General features: G+C 30.9%; 2 protein-coding genes across 2 annotated transcripts; both read right to left on the minus strand.

The window, feature by feature from the left end:
* Positions 1–202: 202 nt before the first annotated feature.
* On the minus strand, positions 203–3,473 carry LOC110705783 (UDP-arabinopyranose mutase 1-like). The gene is made up of 4 exons (XM_021883718.1): positions 3,100–3,473; positions 1,260–1,510; positions 994–1,162; positions 203–817 (listed from the first exon to the last, which is right to left on the minus strand). The coding sequence occupies exons 1-4, from the start codon at positions 3,412–3,414 to the stop codon at positions 485–487; spliced, it is 1,068 nt and encodes a 355-aa protein (XP_021739410.1). The 5' UTR covers positions 3,415–3,473; the 3' UTR covers positions 203–484.
* An 8,830-nt stretch (positions 3,474–12,303) lies between these two features.
* Positions 12,304–15,705, minus strand: LOC110705784 (cytochrome P450 85A-like). The gene is made up of 9 exons (XM_021883719.1): positions 15,233–15,705; positions 14,670–14,991; positions 14,344–14,493; positions 13,962–14,207; positions 13,772–13,858; positions 13,597–13,675; positions 12,876–12,982; positions 12,642–12,766; positions 12,304–12,536 (listed from the first exon to the last, which is right to left on the minus strand). Exons 1-9 carry the CDS (start codon positions 15,421–15,423, stop codon positions 12,449–12,451), a joined length of 1,395 nt encoding a protein of 464 aa, XP_021739411.1. The 5' UTR covers positions 15,424–15,705; the 3' UTR covers positions 12,304–12,448.
* Positions 15,706–18,575: the final 2,870 nt, after the last annotated feature.

Here is an 18,575-nt window from a genome sequence, read left to right on the forward strand (position 1 = left end):
GCTGAGTGTTTTTGTTCATAAGAAGGGTTGGCTTTTCTTTGTATTGTGGTTTCTTGGAGAGACTCTGATTCGAAAGTGCGAATGAATAACCTTCCCTTATAGGTTTACATTACTGGTATCAATTTTTATTGATCAATCGTCTTCAGCAATATGGAGTCCATTGGCCATAACAGAACAAAGATACACGAGCTAGAAGGCGATATGAAGTACTCAGAAAATTGAAAGTTTTATTGATCTAAAAGCTCATGGCCTGCAGATAGCCAATGTAATAAATTCCTCTATATTATCGGTCCTGAATAGCATAAGCCTGACCATAACAGGCCAAAAGAAAAAATTGCTTAAAGTAAATGCAGAATATAAGAGCAGCTCTGCTAACCTATATAAATTACCCCTAACTCCGACCTCAAGTCACAAAACAGCTGCTTAAAAATAGAGTTTTGGAAAATAGGAGAATGATGTATAATCTGAATAGTTGTTGGTTGATCTACTTGGCATCACCGTTAGCCAACTTGGTCTCAGCCGGGTTGAGCTCGTCCCATGCATCGATCCAGGTGACCATAGCATCGGAAAGCTTCTCAAAGTAGGGGTCTATCTTGGCTAGCTTATCCTTGACCTGAGTAGCTAGCTCCTTGTAGCACTGCTGAACAGTGGTGCATTCCTTGGGAATCACGGCAGATTGGAAGAAGGGGATGATCTCTTCTTGCCAGAAAATGCCCTTGTACTCCTTCCTCAAGTTGGTAAATGGGTTGCTAGCCTTGCTGTGGTAGATGTAGGGAAGACCGGTCTTCACTCCCAATCCCAAGTGATCACAGATGACCTATGAAAACCACAACCCGAAGATAGATTGTCATTAAAATTTCTAAGACATGCTGAATTACATACCATAGGAAACATCTGAAATTTGTAATGATTCATTATATCGTTTTATAAAAATCAAGACAATGGTGCATTTTAGAAATTCATGTGTGTGAGAAAATGAGGACAATGAAATACCTTTGTGCACCATCCAGCCCACATATCATCGTAACGACCAATAGGCTGACCATCACCCATGAGGCCAAAGTACATGGCAGGGCCGATGAGCTCACGGTCAAAAGCCAAGTTCATACCACACATGGGGAACAATGTACCCTTTGGGATGGTCAAAACTGTGTCCACATACCTGAGACAGCATACATAACCAATTATTTTAATCAGCAAAAAAAATTCAGTTGAGTAGAACATTAAAATTTCGAAACATGGGTGCACTAGGAAGTCACCTCTTGTTCCTCTCAAGGGGCTTAACAAGTTGAGTGGGTGCATCATAATCAGGGATATTGAGCCAGAGACCATGGGAAACAGCAGTAGGAACACCCTCGCGCAGGCTGAAGGGGTATCCACGGACAAAGTCAGCACCATCACGGAATGGGTCATACAAAGTGTTGAAGAAGTAAGGTGTTGATGGGCACAGAAGGTTCCTAATGTGCTGCTCGAGAGCATTGATATCATTGCCGGATGGATCCTTGGCAACCTATACGCCAAAAGAATAGATTTAAGGTACATTAGTCAAAAAAAAAATAACACTTGCTTGTAAGAAAAACAACATAGCATCACGAATAATGTAATATGTAAAGGAATTAGCAGATCAAAGGATTCAGGTCTGGTGACAGAATCGAATCACAGATCTAGAGATGATTATAAATAATGTATATAAAGAAAGCTGCACATGGTATAGCAGGTAGCATCAGTCAACTAAAGTATGTCAAAACACATAAACTAAACATATTACTGTCATAATCCTGCTAGAAAAATCAGATGAAAATCTGAAATGCAAAGATCAATTCATGATTTTGTCGCGGAATTAACTATAATTATACACATGTCATCCATAGAAAGACTTAAGACTTGTTAACATATCCCTAATACTGAATTATTAGCTGATTGTCCATACACTCATCATCTTCCTATCCTATTTTCGGCATCAGCATTGTCAGATTCCAATGATTTATATCAAATCAGTTTATGCTAAACATGAGCCTCATTAGTTTATAATACAACCACCTTTTCCTCTTGTTACAGCTAAGAGTCTCAAATATATCTCAGTTATGGAACAGACAATGTGGACAACTTGAAGCAACATTATTTATGGAAAATGATACATTTGTGATAGGCTAATAACTGCAATTGAAATTGTAATGATATCTTCATTGAGAAGGGAAGGAAATAAAGCCATAACATGCCATCTGTTTCATTTCCATTCAAAAAGGTGCAAGATTAGAGGCTTTTATGACCCATGATATAGACTAATAATGTTGTGAGAAAAGAAAAAGGTTGTTACTTTTTGTAGTCAAATGTTACCTAAACAGAAAGATCTCATTCAAATTTCAAATAGTATCAAAGAGATCAATGGTCAAATTAAATAATTGCATCATTTATTTGGGAAAATATAGCATTAAAATCATGATATGCTCATTAAATTGCCATGAAAAAGAAATAAAATCACACTAGACTAACCTCACTCAACAATTCAATGGCAAAATTCACTAATTTCAACAGTTATGATACTTCCTAGTTACAAATTCAGTAATTACTCCATCCTAATTTCGTCACATTACTAGTTCAAATTACACTTAAAAATCCCAATTCCGTTGTCACATTACTAGTTCAAATTACAATTAAAAATCTCAATTCTGTTGTCACATTGCTAGTTCAAATTACAATTAAAAATCTCAATTCCGTTGTCACATTACTAGTTCAAATTACATTTAAAAATCCCAATTTCGTTGTCACATTCCTAGTTCACATTACACTATCAATATAACAATTAATTTTAAACACAGTAAAATAAGATAACAATATATCAGAATACATCAACAAAAGATAATAAAAATCACAACTTTATAGAGATAAAAATTGAAAACCCCAGATCCATGATCAAAAACCCATAATTCAAAAACATAAAAAAAAAAAAAAAACACAATCAAACCCCAGAAAACAACAAGATCTAACAAAATTCAACAACCCCAGATGAAAAAAACAAAAATCAATGAATACCCAAATAACAAAATCAACCAATCAATCAAAAAAACTACAAAATTTTAAAAAATTGAAAGAACTTACAAAGCAATCATCATCAATGGTGTAGATATACTTCTTCTTAGAAACCATGTAACCAAAACAACGACAAGCAGAATCCTTAAAAGAGATACAATTAGCTTTAGGACCCAAAATCCTGTTAATATCATCTCTGTTATAGAGTTCATAATCAAAACCATCAGGAACATGAATCTTCTTTGTCGGATCACCATCTTGTACGATGATTAGATGATATGATTGGAAAAATGGTCTCCACATTTCGAGGAAATCAAGGTTTCTGATTGTCGGAATAACAATGTCGAGCTCATCTTTCAGCAGAGGAGTTGCAGGGGTCGACATTGTTGGGAAAAAAACAGGGGAGGAGAGAGAAAGAATGAGTTTGGGATGAATTGGAATGATATAATTTTCAAATTTATAGAGGTTTGATTATTTAATTTATTTATTTTTTTATTATTATTGAGGGAATTATTGTTTTTTTTTTAATTTGAGGGAATTTTTTGTTTTGTGAAAAAATAAATATTGATGCGAGAAGAACGTGAGGGGCACGTGGTTTTATATGTGAATTCTCCTTAATTGAAGGTTTTTAATTTTTGGGAGGGTGAGAGTTAAGGAAAGAGCGTTATTTGGGGCCTACTTTTATGCTCTTATGTTGAAAATTAAACGTTTTAATAACGTTGTATTTTATTTTTCGTAAAATAAATTTATTTTATTTTATTTTAATTGGGTGGTAATGAAATTATGAAATGATTAAATTATGAAAGATCGGCACCTTTTTGGTGCAGCAGGCCACACCGTGTGGCCTGCTTCCAAGTCAGCAAAATAACGGAGAACGACGCGCGCATAACGGGATTAGGAAACAAGCGCTGAACAAAATGGCTCTACAAAACACGCGCAAATTTCTAAACCTTAAAACCCATAACAACTCATTTACGAGGAACGAATGCGAAAATTGAGCGAAACCTCATACAATTTTTCTTCCATAAATTAAAGAATAACAATGGCAGAAGAATTCGAAAAATTACCTGATTCACAAGAATCATTAGAGATCGAACAAATTGAAGATTCTTTGATGAATCTTGAATTCCAAACCAGTAATCAGGTATTGGATCTGGAAGATGAAAACAGATACAATGAAATTGAAGAAATTAACAAATAACCCCTGTAAAATTAACATGTAACCCCTGTAAAACTAATAACTAACCCCTGTAAAATTAACAAGTAACCCATGTTAAACTAACAAATAACCCCTAAAATAAACAAGTAACCCTAACAATAATTAACAAGTAACCCCTAAAGTAAACAAGTAACCATAACAAAAATTAATAAGTAACCCCTAAAATAAACAAGTAACCCTAACAAAAATTAACAAGTAACCCCTAAAATAAACAAGTAACCCTAACAAAAATTAACAAGTAACCCCTAAAATAAACAAGTAACCCTAATAATAATTAACAAGTAACCCCTAAAATAAACAAGTAACCCTAACAAAAATTAACAAGTAACCCCTATAAAATTAACAAGTAACCCTAACAAAAATTAACAAGTAACCCCTAAAATAAAATAGTAACCCTAACAAAAATTAACAAGTAACCCCTATGAAATTAACAAGTAACCCCTGTATAATTAACAAGTAACCCCTAAAGTAAACAAGTAACCCTAATAAAAATTAACAAGTAACCCCGAAAATAAACAAGTAACCCTAACAAAAATTAACAAGTAACCCCTGTTAAACTAACAAGTAACCACTAAAATAAACAAGTAACCCTAACAAAAATTAACAAGTAACTCATAAAAATAACAAGTAACCCCTATAAAACTAACAAGTAACACCTGAAACTTAACAAAAATTAACAAGTAACCCCTCTAATTTAACAACAAATTCTATAAAACTAACAAGTAACTCCTAATAAACTACAAGTAACAAGTAATAACCCCCTAAAACTTTACAAATAACCCTTGTAAAATCAACAAGTAACCCCTCCCTATAAAACCAATTCAACGAGTAACCCCTAAAACAAGTACACTGTAATTTTTAAATTAAAAGTAATCCCTACATAATGAAAAAAGTAACTATTGTTGTATCTTCTACATTACCAAGCTCCTCCAGCATCTTCTTAGCAGCCTCCATTTCATCTGCCTTTTTTTTCTTTTCATTCTCTAGTAATTCTTCATAAATTGCTTGATTTCTACTCACGAAAATTCTTTCACACCACCAAAAACAATCTCACGATGCTTGTTCAAATTGCAGAGCATAGATGACAAGAAAATCAAAAAATTACTAAAATTAGGGTTTGATTTATATCAGAAGTAGGAGAGTTCAGCGTATATGTCGATTCTTTCTTTATCTTGGGGAAGATTATCTTGATTTTAGTCATTATCAAAGAAAAGAACAATTTAGAGGAGAGAGAATTTGAGGAGAAGAATTTGAGGAGAGAGAAAATGGAAGAAGAATAGTTTGAGGAGAGAGAAAATGGAAACAGAGAAAATGAGAAAACTTTGGGAAAGAAGAACCTTTTGATGTAATAAAATGAAAAAAAAGAAAGACACGTTTTTTTTTAATTTAAAATAACGGACCCGTTTGGTATAACAGAGTCCGTTATATAAAACGGACTGGGTGGCCAGTCACATATAAAAATTTGTCATGAAAGATAGGATAGTTTTTCTTTTTATTTGTTTGAAGATGAAAAGATAGAAATTTATAAATCTTTTTTTTTTTTTTTTGACAGAATAAATCTTTTTAGGATTAATGAAGGAAATATATGGTTGTTTCTAAGGTAAAGGAAAGAAATAATTGTGTGATATTTAAGAAAATCTTTTGGTTTATTGTTACCATCAAGTATTCTTTGTAATATCTTTGTATAATTTTACAATATTGAATTGTAGTGAAGAAAAAGAATAAAAAAAAAAAAAATTACCTAGCACAAATGTTAAAAATAAGGTGAATACAAGTATAGTATACAATTTCCATTAAAAAAAAAGTATGTACGGAGTATATCTTACTATTCTATGATTTTATTATTTACCTTGCTTATTTAAGTTATATTTTACTATTTATATAGGTCATTTAGATAGGAAATTAAAGGTAAAAATTGCTTTAAATTATATTGTGATCATTAAGATTAAAAATTTTCATTTCACGTCACATCTACAAGAAAGTATGATACTATTAGAGTAATAATGTTTGTAACTTCACATGCATGACTCATGTTCAATATAATGAAATAAAATACTTGCTAAGCTAGAGAAAATGCAACTTTTGAAGACAGCTAATTAATAAGATGCATTATGTTTCTCATGTATAAATCTCACACATTCTTGTTACAATTTCAAACATCTTATTGCTCACTTGTCACATTTTTCAAGTTTTAGGGGACTTTGCAAGAAATCATATGTATATTGTTTTTCTTTAACATTTTTATGGTATTATTTTTAATTATCAAGGGGCATATTTACACAGCTACACTAACAAGATCGACGATACAATGATATTGTATATTAGTATATATGAATGAGAGTCCGCACACCACATTATTTAACTCGTTACCTAATCATCAAACTTATCAAGTGATGCAAATATTATCAAATTTTACCGAGAGTAATAGCTAATTCTTTTGTTGTTATTTATTTATTTTTTACTACGGCTATATTATGATTGCATGTGGACTCAAAGTCATGTTGATAATCAAGCTAGCAATCGAAGACACGCAGAAAAGAGTGGAATATAAGTTGGAAATTGAGAGTGGAAGTAAACTAGAAAGTTAGGTTAACTTAGACTTGGACAAAGTGAAAGTGAAAGAGAAAAGAACAAGTACTTAGTACTAGGATTCTACGAAAGTGGGAAAATTAATTGGTTTTGTCGCACTTCAAAAGATTGAGGAGTAACTTGCGGTGTGGGTGACACTTTTCTTAATCCTTGAACAATGTTTTGTCTATATATTTATATTTGTCCAAATCTTATTGGCTTAGATCTAATTTTGAAGTACTTTTAACATTCTTAATTTTCAAATGTTTATGATGTGTCAATATCTAGTCAAGGACTAATATATTTATGTATGTGCATTGAAACAGTCGGTTGGGTAATAAAATTTTAATTTGCTACCTTCTTGGTAACTTCTTCAACGTAAAGTGTTTTTTTTTTCTCCAACTATGGAAGCATGTATGGAGTGAGGGATAGCTCAAATAGTTAGAGCTCTCCTTTTGATTTGATTTTAAGTGATGTTATTGAGATTGATGCTCATAATCTAATCTTGTGGCTCTCTAAGCATGCATGTACAGAGTAGTTTTGTGTAAAAAAAAATGAAAGCGTAACATGTACTTTTATTATGTAGTACGGAATATTTCCTTTGTTTCTAATTGCATGCTAGTTTTTTTTTTCTTTTTTTTTTGCACTAATTAAATATTAAATTCGATCATTAATATCTACTCCGTATTATTATTATTTTTAATTTAATTATTAAAAGTTAATGTATGATATTAAATTATGCATTAGGATCAAACCAATAATAAATAGAATAATGACATTTAGTTTTATTTGTTAGCAATTAAATTAGGTCATTTTTTTTAACGAGAGTGTTTTTTTCAACTTTAACCTAATTTAATTGCAATTTATTTGTTAGCAATTAAATTAGGTCAAAGTTGAAGAAGAGCACTTAAAAAGATTCAATGTTGTATGTACTAAGAAATGGACAATGTATATACCTTCTAATACATCTCAAATTCATTTTTGCAACTTTCAGATTATGAATTTCAGCTTATAGAGATCGTGTTTCTAATGAAATTAGTGATGTACTCTTCAAGGGTGTGATTAGTCATTAGTACGTAAATGTGATATAATTAACTACTAATTCATGTACTAGATGACACTTCCGCTAACCACGCACTAATATCAATAAAACCTTTCTCATGAAATATAAAACATATTGGTTAAAATCATGCATCCTCGTGGAAGTTTAGGGTTTAAAAGTTTTCATATCATTATGACAAATTATTTATGAGAAAATAGCTTGAATTGTATTGATGATCTTGTCTAATATTTATAGCCTACAAAACATAACCTACACAATATAAAACTCTATCATATAAACTTCCATAAATCTATCTTAGAATATCACTAAGATATATTATTATCCTAAATATAATATCATAAGATTTATATGGAAAATATATCACAATAATATATTTTCCTATATTCCTAACACCCTCCCGCAATCGTAACGACGGTAACACAAACGTTACGATTGGAAATTCGCACTTTGTTGAAGTCGATCGAGTTGCACTACTCTGTTGATGTCGCCTTCAATTTTTTTTTATTTAAAAAAAAAAGAACTTTTGCTACCACGGCCCTTTGCTGGTGTCCATGGTCTTTTGTCACGGCCCTTTGCTGGTGTCCGTGGTCTTTTGTCACGGTCCTTTGCTGGTGTCCGTGGTCTTCTTTGCCACGGCCCTTTGCTGGTGTCCGTAATCTTCTTTGCCACGGCCCTTTGCTGGTGTCCGTGATCTTCTTTGCCAGGCCCTTTGCTGGTGTCCGTGTTCTTTTGCAATTTTTCTTTTTTTGAATAAATAAAAACGCCAAACGTGGCTTTTCTTCATCTCCATAGAGATGCAATAATGGAGGAAGCACACTCAAACACTGCAACCTAGCCAAATCACACATGATCATTCCAATAATAACCCACGTATCACATGGTTATTCCATAAAAAAAATATGATTAAATCAAAAAATAAAAATTTCAAAGAGCAATACTATTGCATAGTGGAAGCAAATTTATGAATCCCACCGGTGGGTTTAATATTCTAACCCACCGGCAGGGGGAGAATTTGTGTGAACGATCCCAAAATTTAACCTGCTCTGATACCATGACAAATTATTTATGAGAGAATAGCTTGAATTGTATTGATGATCTTGGCTAATATTTATAGCCTACAAAAGATAACCTACACAATATAAAACTCTATCATATAAACTTCCATAAATCTATCTTAGAATATCACTAAGATATATTATTATCCTAATTATAATATCATAAGATCTATATGGAAAATATATCACAATAATATATTTTCCTATATTCCTAACACATTATCAATTATGTGATAGTAAGATTAGTAACACACATGCATGGTTAGTTGGTTACTACGTGAGGCATGACTATAAAGCAAATTCCGATACTAACTTCTGACTGGAAGGAAATCAATTAGAGTACTTTCTAATTGTTTGTTCTTATATTATCACCCTTTTTTATTAGTTGACACATTTTGACTTTAACACTTTTCACACACCTTCCTTTGATCATATTTTGTGGTTTATGTGAAGAAAAAAATAGTCAAGTGAAATCTTGTTAAATTCGTCACAATTTATATTTTCCAAACATCAACATATATAATTTTTGCTTATCGCTAATTAAAGATATAAATAAGTGAATTAGTGCATTGACAAACGTGAATACAACTAAAAAAACAGAAAAAGTATTAAATTATTTCCGAGAAACACCTAATAAAATTATGAAAAACAAAATAGCCCTGCCGCCCTCAAAATGTTTCTATCATAGTCAAATGTTAGGTCGTGGAGTAAGAATCATGTGCATTATATGGTTTGACCTTGGAATATTTGGTACCATACCATTTTGAATTTTGGTCAAACGTTAGTCCGTAATCCTACATTCCTACCTCATACGTTATACGTGCGAATTGGTCGTTACGCAATATCTCTTGCCTAGACAACTGGATACTTAAATGAGCCTTATTCTTTAAAAGGTTTGTAGTTGACCCAATAAAGCCCAATTATAAAACCTTGACATCGTAAAAAATAGCCCAATTATAGCCCGTAAAAGTTGAAGGTAGCCAACTTTACTTGATCCAAAGTCAATTACCGAAAGTTAAATTTAAATTGGGCTGATTAATATTAAAAAGGGCCCAATCATCAGGTTGCGTTTACATGATTGGGCCAAAAATTTACCCAAAATTGTGCTTCACATTTTTTTTTTTTTTTAAAAAAAAAAAAAAAAAAAAAAAGAAAATCAAGAATATTATATAATGTACTCATATTGATATAATAAAAATAATGTTGAAAGTTATGATATGTTATTGGTTAATTATGAAGTTCACAAAAATGACGGATTATGAGCTTAGAGGGTTGGTGATTATGTATAGGATTTTATGAAGGAGATTATATGTCTTGTTAGTTTTTCGGATTTTCAAATTGCTTCTCTAAAATAAATCTCCAATATTTCTAGTTTTCTACAATAATCGCTTGCTATCCATTTTAAGCATTTACATAATATCGTTGTGTTACAAACTTACAATTAAAAACTAGGCAAGCCTCGGTGTCCCTTCCTTTCGAGTACAATTAAGGACCATAGAGTAATTCTTTAAGCATGATGTACGTAATCATAATATTGTAAGGTTGAGGAGACACAAAATGATCAAACAACTTGCAACATCATTATCTAAATCATGGTGCATAATAATACATAATACCTTGCTTTCAAAGAAGCTCAAATTCAACAAACCTATTCGTGTGCTTTTAAGGAATATGAAAATTAAAAAATTCAACACTAATTTTGTTGCACTTTCTTATAACAAGATGGGTTATGCTTCACTCCTTTAATTTAATTGTGCTCTTTCTTTATAATTTAAATTTAAATGTTGTTATAAATTTGATAACCTTTCATTTGTGGACATAACTTTCCAGCCTACAAAATATTTATATAAATTATATAATAAGGTAAGATAATTAATAAAATTAGTGCAAATATAATGATGATCAAAAAAATTTGGCAAAGGATGAGATTCACTTTGGGAAGCACACATAGAGAATATGGACAATAAGGCTTTAAGCTAAGACCAGACTGTAAGGTTGCATTTGCTTCTGGGTCCAATTTCCAGACTGTACCAAGGTCCCCATCAGATTATACAACCAATCATTCTTACTTCTACATCATTAGCATCAAGAACTACTTTTTTTTTTTTTTCTTCTTTTTTTTAAAAAAAATAAAAAATAAAAATAAAATTGGAAGGGTTTTTATTTTTATTTTGGACACCCAAATTATTGAAATATGCACTTTCATCATTATTCCAATATTGAGTATCATTATTTGTGATGGGAAGTTATTGTTGTATGAAATCATAACATTTTTATGTTATAGATGAGTGTTCAAGATTGACATTGAGATTCCTTGATACATTACTTCATTCATTAAATCTTTTTAGCTTCTTTGCATGCTTATGTGTTACGTGTTAGTTATGTGATAATGTGACATGGGTGTGTGTCCAAATGTCAGACACGATTACTTTGTGAAATTATCATATGATTTGGTCCCGTATGGTAGTAATTATATTAGAGAATAGTTTCCATTAAATTTTTATGCTTTTTATTTATTTATTTATTATTATTTTTTTTTTTTTATGGTAAGACAGTGAATAGAAGGTTCTAATTTTGGTTAAATAAAGTTCATCATGTTCGGATGATGTAACATTCAATTGATCTGAGATTCTATTTAAGCGGTGTATAATCGATTATATTCACAAGAATGAACTTTTTATCTATGAAAAATCGATTAAGGGCCTGTTCCGATTGACTGAACACAGCTGAACTGAACTGAACTTATTAATTAGTGATTTCTAACTACGGATTAGTGATCTTTGATTATTTATTGATTATTTATTACTATACATATGTGTATATACAAATGTACATATTATTATTATTATTATTATTATTATTATTATTTTTTATTATTATTATTTATTGATGATTATTATTATTATTTATTGATTATTATTATTAGTATTATTATTTCAATTATTATTATTATTATTATTATTTATTGATTATTATTATTATTTATTACTTATTGATTATTATTATTATTATTATTTATTGATGATTATTATTATTATTATTTATTACTTATTGATTATTATTATTATTGTTGTTGTTGTTATTATTATTATTATTATTATTATTATTATTATTATTATTTGGCTTTATATCATTAGCAATATCATTAAACGTAAATTAACAGCTGAACTGAACTGAGCTGAACTGAACTGAATTTCAACGGAAGAAAACAGGCCCTAAAATTAATCTTATTAACTTAGGACGATAATGGACAATAAAGACATATAATTCTCGATCAACAAGTTAATATTCCCATGTATTGTAACTGGTGTACAAAGTTTTTAATTAAAAATTACAAGTTAAATTAAAAGAACACGAGAAACAATCAGGGCACCTCATAAAATGAATGTTATATTTCATTATAAATTCTACAAATGTGTTAGATGTTAGGGAATTATTGTACAAAAAATCCCTAATCTCATCTGCCTGTGCTAATTCTGTACACTAACAATGGAGTCTAATTCAATTTTCCCTCTAATAACTCGAAACTCGAATCCGTAATCCATTTGGTGCTTCAACTCTAGGGAACTTGACAAGCTTGTTACCCTCAACTTCTTCCCATCTGCAAAATTTGAGCAAATTAGTCAGTTTTTAATTACATTTTTTTTTCATTTGACATATAGTAGTAATTAATATAAGGTTTATATTGATTAATGAATATTTTTACCTGTATCTTGTTACAAAATAATGAAGGAATGTAGAAATTTCAGCAATTCCTAATTCCTTGCCAGGGCATTGCCTTGTCCCACCTCCAAATATTAGAAAGTAATTCTGTGACTCCAAGCTCCTATCCTGAATATCATGTAATAAAAACATGTGAATAAAAATGTACATTAATTAATTATCAAATTAATTAGTTGCTAATGGTAGGTCGAATTGATTAATGAATTTGTTCGCTTACCATCCATCTCCATGGATTGAATGACAATGGATCAGGGTACAAGTATGGATCATAATTTACTTCTCTTGTATATACATAAATTCTCCATCCTTCCGGGATCACGAAACCTGATATTTTGTAATACAATTTCGTTAGTAATTAATACGAGTACTTAAAAATTAAGCACGTATAGAGAGTAAACACAGGACAAGGTAAGTTTCTATGTCCAAAATCGATGATTAAAACTCATGTACATGTGCACGTTGGTTTTAAAAGTCTTAGAGCCATCATACTTTATATACACAACTTTATTGAGAGTGAAATATAAGTGCATGTAACATAACATAGCATGTTGACTTTAAGCAAATAGGAGCAAAATAAAAGTTAACCTTATATGATTATATATGAAGATCTCCTTATAGAATTATGCAATGTGCACCAAAAGCTATGGGCCTAAATGGGTCAGAATTATAGGCAGACCATGTGGATCAAAATATTATAGGGCCCACTTTAAAAAAAGGATTTGATTAACCCAAAAGTTCACAATAAGTATGGTCTTTTACATTTTATATTTCCAAAGTTGTAATAAAGTGTAACTTAATTCTAACTTCTTAGCCACCTTGAGCATATCAACCCACCAAAAAGGCAGTCCATAATTAAATGACTAGTAACATGGGCTAATCACATATTTATGCATTAAAAATAAAAAATTATAATATGATTTTATGTCAAATAAACCCACCATTTATTTCCATATCTTTTGTTGTTTTTCTCAATACTCCATTAACAATTGTTGCTAATCTTGATGTCTCAAATATCACCTGTTAAAGTAAATAGATGAATTAGATCATATGTTAAAAACAAATTAAACAAAAATTAATGTAGTAAAGTACTGTATAGTTTACTATTGTTCTTACAGCTCTAGTGAATTTCATAGACTTGTAATCTTCCCAATTAATTGGGTCCTCTGGCTTCTTTTTTGCTCTGATTGCCAAATGCTCTTTCTACAAAAAATGACACATAGATTGTTAGGACTTTGATCGACAACAACGAGAGGTTACGACAATGTGACAACTGATTCCGAAAAGAAGTACGAGTATAGCTTACTCTTAGCTCTTCTAGAACATGGGGGTGATCATGAAGGTACTTGACAGCCATCATTGAAGTAGTGGAGACAGTTTCATAACCAGAATATGCAAGAGTAATGATGAGATCAATGATCTCTTCATCACTTAATTTATACTTATTTTCCTCTTCTTTTAAGAGACAATTAAGTATATCAACTTCTGTTCTTTCTGTTGCTCTTCTTTCTTTAATAAGTTGTGTCAAAATATTCACTATCACCTTCCTTGCCTGTAATAACACAAAAAGGTCAAACATAATCAATCATTCTGTTTTTTATTTTATTTATTTATTTATTTTTAATTACAAAAATGAACCAATAATAATTTAGTTTTTTACAAGATTTATTGTGTAATGGTGAAATTACCTGAAAACCCCTACGATAGTTGGTGCCGGGGAGGTCAATAGGGAGAGACAAAGTCCCTACAACAAGCTTGAAGAATTCAGACATAAATTCCTGAGCAGTTGAGCTTGATTCAATCCCAGCAATTTGCTTTAAGGAAGATAAGAAAGCCATCTGAACACAAATAAACACATGCAACTATTAATGTCAATCAATACGTTATACCGTTATGTTACTCGGACTCTTCATTTTCAACCTCGTATGTGTAATGTTACACACACACGGTCGAGTAAAGGAGACATAATGAGTGAGGAAAGGAAAAAGTAAAGGAGGGGGATAGAGGAACTGACCTCCTTAGTCTTTTCTTGGATGTCAATGACATGATCTTGCCAATTACTAAGATGGGATCTCATGAAGTGATCAACTTTGGGAAGAATATGATCTCTAATCATAGTGGGGCTGACCAAAGAAAGAAGGGCACCTCTCATGTACTTGTGAGTGGAGCCATGAACAGCAGCAATGTTACATTTCCCAAGAATGTCTAGCATTGACTGTGGGTACCCTGGTACTAACCCTTTTGATTCATTCATTAGTATGTACCTGTTTAACTCTGGATCCATTGACACTATCGTTGGGCACCCTAATATGTGGGACTTGAAGAAATTCCCATATCTAAAAAAAATAAAAATATATATATAATTAATAAAGTTATAATCTTGGTCAAACAATAGTCACCTAGAGGAAAAATATCGTTTTTAAAAGTTCTTCCTGTTTTGACGTTAATGTAAGATAATCATTGTCGAAACACAAAGAACTTTTAGAGACAAGGGTAGGGAGGTCAGGAAAAACAGGGGATAATCTTAATGAAAAACAGGGGAAAACAGAGGACTCTGTTTTAAGAAGAGGAACAAACCTTGATCTTTGGTTTTTAATGAAGTTAGGGCCTTGTTTAAGGAACTCAGTAGTTTCACCAAAAATAGGCCAGCCCATTGTACCAGGAGGTAAACCTTTCTTCCTATACCTAAGTTCATTCCATCTTAACAAAGCAGATGAGAAGCAAAACAAGCTGAAAATCACAGCAAAAACTACAATAAAAAAAGCCATTTTTATGATTTTTTTCCTTTCTCTCTCTAAGAAACTCCCTTTGTTGCTCAAATGAGGAGAGAGAGAGAAAAAAAAGTGAGAGAGGAGAGAGAAAGATGGTTTAGAGAGAGAAATGGAGAGTTGGTTTTAAGAACTAAGGAGGGTGAGGTGAAAGAAGGTGTATATATAGGCCTTTTAAAGGGGTGATGAGGGGGTCATATAGGGCCAAAATCATGCACCAACCTTAGCTATGGATGGGCACAATCCTATATAGTATTACCATAAGGTTGTTTTTCCTAGTTAGTAGTGTTTCCTATTTTAATAAATGTATTGTATCCTATATTTTGTCATTGGGATGGGAATATTGTGTAGGTTTATCATAGATAGATGGCAATCTACTTTGATATTAAATCTTTAAATTGGATTTTTATTTTTATTTTTTAAAAAAAGGAAAAAGAAAAACTATATTTTGATAATAATGAATTGAGAGAGATAGTATAGGATAGAGTTCTAAACCATTATAATTTATAAAGTAAATTAGCGTTTCTATTTATGATATGTGTAATAGAGAATTGACCCGAAAACAATGTAAGTTGATATTACGTATATATCTTACATTCTGTGTTAGCTAAATGTGTGAAAGAATTAATTGTGAGCTGAAATGTTCGACATCATAATTGTGATCATTTTTTAGCTGGAAACTTATCATGGTTATTTTTAGTTAGAAAAATATCATGGGGATATAGGATTATAATATCATGGAGATATAGGATTATAATATCATGGAGATATAGGATTACATGTAATCTGAATTGATTTGTTTCATTTTATTAAAACAAAATCCCAAAAAATCTGTCACCTCACAAAAACTATGATTTATTTCTTTTTAGTAAAATAAAATCCCAAATATCTGTCACCCCTCAAAAAGTATGAGTTACTTTTGACACAAAGATAACTAAAAAGAAATTTTGTTTCAATACGAGTATAGATTAGTAGTGACTAAAGAAATTAAATTGAAAGTAACACGAAAAATTCTCATAAAGTAAGAATGATTGAATAGAAGAGAAGATAGGCAAAGAGAGGCAATAAGAAAAAATTGTAAAATATTTGAAATATAAAAAAAAAAAAATCCATGCTATATTTATTCAAATACTCCAAAAAAATTCCATGCTATATTTATTCAAAGATATGACATTTCAATCAACTTTTATAGTAGTATAATACATTGAGCTCATGCATATATTGTTTTACTGTCCATTAATCTTGTTAGCTAAACCACCATTAACAACAATTAACTTGGTACGTTGTAGTAACAAATTATCATGTTGAAGGAACCTAAATTAATAAACAAAAATTAATAATAAAATAAAAAAAGGAATAAGGAATAATAAAATGACAACTCTTCAAGTCTTTCAAGAGTCTGCTCATCTGTAAAAACTTTTGTTGTTATATGTAATAGTGCACACGTGTGGATGGAAACACACAGAAAGAGATTGAGATATGGGGAGGATGTTGACAGTTGATTACAATATTATTAATTAATTACATTTTACAGTTTTCACTTCTTTAATCAATCAATGGGCTACTTTTTCCTTTTTTCCCCTATGCGCGTTTTTTGTGTGGCTACCCATATCATGTAATTGTTTGTAAAAGAATAACATAACCCCTACAACACTGATTGAGTAATTTTTGTACTCCTTATAACATTGATTGAGTAATCTCTAATACTAATGAAATAACTCCTGGAACACTGATTAAGTAGTCCCTATAATACCAACGAAATAACCTGATAATGTATTATGTATTATTTATGTTTTTTTTATAAGGAGATATATGAAATTGAAAAAAAAAAGGAAATCAAGGTCAATACAAGGTTTAATGTAGACGTGTAGTTTTTAATGGTTTACTATTGAACTTGTGAGGTGAAAGGGGTAAAGGAAGAGAAGAAAGTCACATGCACATGGTCATGCATCATTCCCAATTAGAAAGACAAGTACGTGAAATAAGGGTCTGAAAATCACAAGCTCTACAATACTACTGTCAAAGTTACTCGTATATTATAGGTATTCAAATTAATAAAATAAGGTGTTTTGATCTAACTTTATTAATGTTAGTTTGATGTAATCTGGTTTAAAATTTTCTAATATGAGTTAGGGTCTGTTCTCATTGACTGAATTCAGCTAAACTGAACTGAATTGAACTTAGCTGAACTGAACTGAATTGAGCTGAACCAAACTAAAATGAATATTTTATAAGAGAAGGAAATTAGGAGCTGAATTGAACTGAACTGAACTGAACTGAATTTCAACGTAAGAGAACGAGTCCTTAATACTACAATGTATCTCCTGATTTGCCTTAAGTTGGTTGTTCGCATGCACTGTTTGGGCTTGATTAATGGGTGGGTTGGGATGAATTAGTGTAATGGGGTGATTGATACAAATTAGGTCATGTTCATTTCAGTTGCTCTGCTCTGCAATGTAAGAAATTATGCCTTGTTAACCCTTGTTCTGCCCAGAAATTCAAAAGAATAGGGCCTTAGCTTAGACTATGTTTAATTTTTAAAATCTTATTTATTTTCTTTGCTATAATTAAAACTACTAGGCTATCTTTTTATCCAAGCTTTAAAAAAAATATTAAGTAAAAAATACACTGATTTAGTTACTTTGATAACCATAAACTGAGCTCAATCTATTTACAAGTATCAAATTTAGCTCCTTATCGTTATTACGGAGTATTTTTTTCTTAATCAATCATTGATGATTTATTGTCAAACATAACCTTTGTAAACAATCAATATTTGCTATATCTTATCCTGAAACAATAAAGGACTTAACTAGTACAGTATTACTACCAATTAGCAGATGAAATAAAAACACAAGTCAAGTAAACAAGCTAACAACCAATAATTGATTACGAACTCGACAACACTGATTGCCAAATTTTTGTCAATATGAAATCTGTATAAGTTTGACAATTAAAGACAAACTAATCCGAAAAGGAGGAGTACGAGTGTTTTATATGGAAGATTGACTATCAAATGACAAATTATTAGAGAAATGTGTGTGGGATCTCATTGATTCACATAAGACAACTAAACTTGTCATTCAACTATGAGGCCATTTGTATATAATGATATAAATTATATGCTAATCACATCATCAAATTATATTAAC

Source organism: Chenopodium quinoa, unplaced genomic scaffold, assembly GCF_001683475.1.
Source record: "Chenopodium quinoa cultivar QQ74 unplaced genomic scaffold, ASM168347v1, whole genome shotgun sequence".
In the NCBI taxonomy this organism is placed as follows: Eukaryota; Viridiplantae; Streptophyta; class Magnoliopsida; order Caryophyllales; family Amaranthaceae; genus Chenopodium; species Chenopodium quinoa.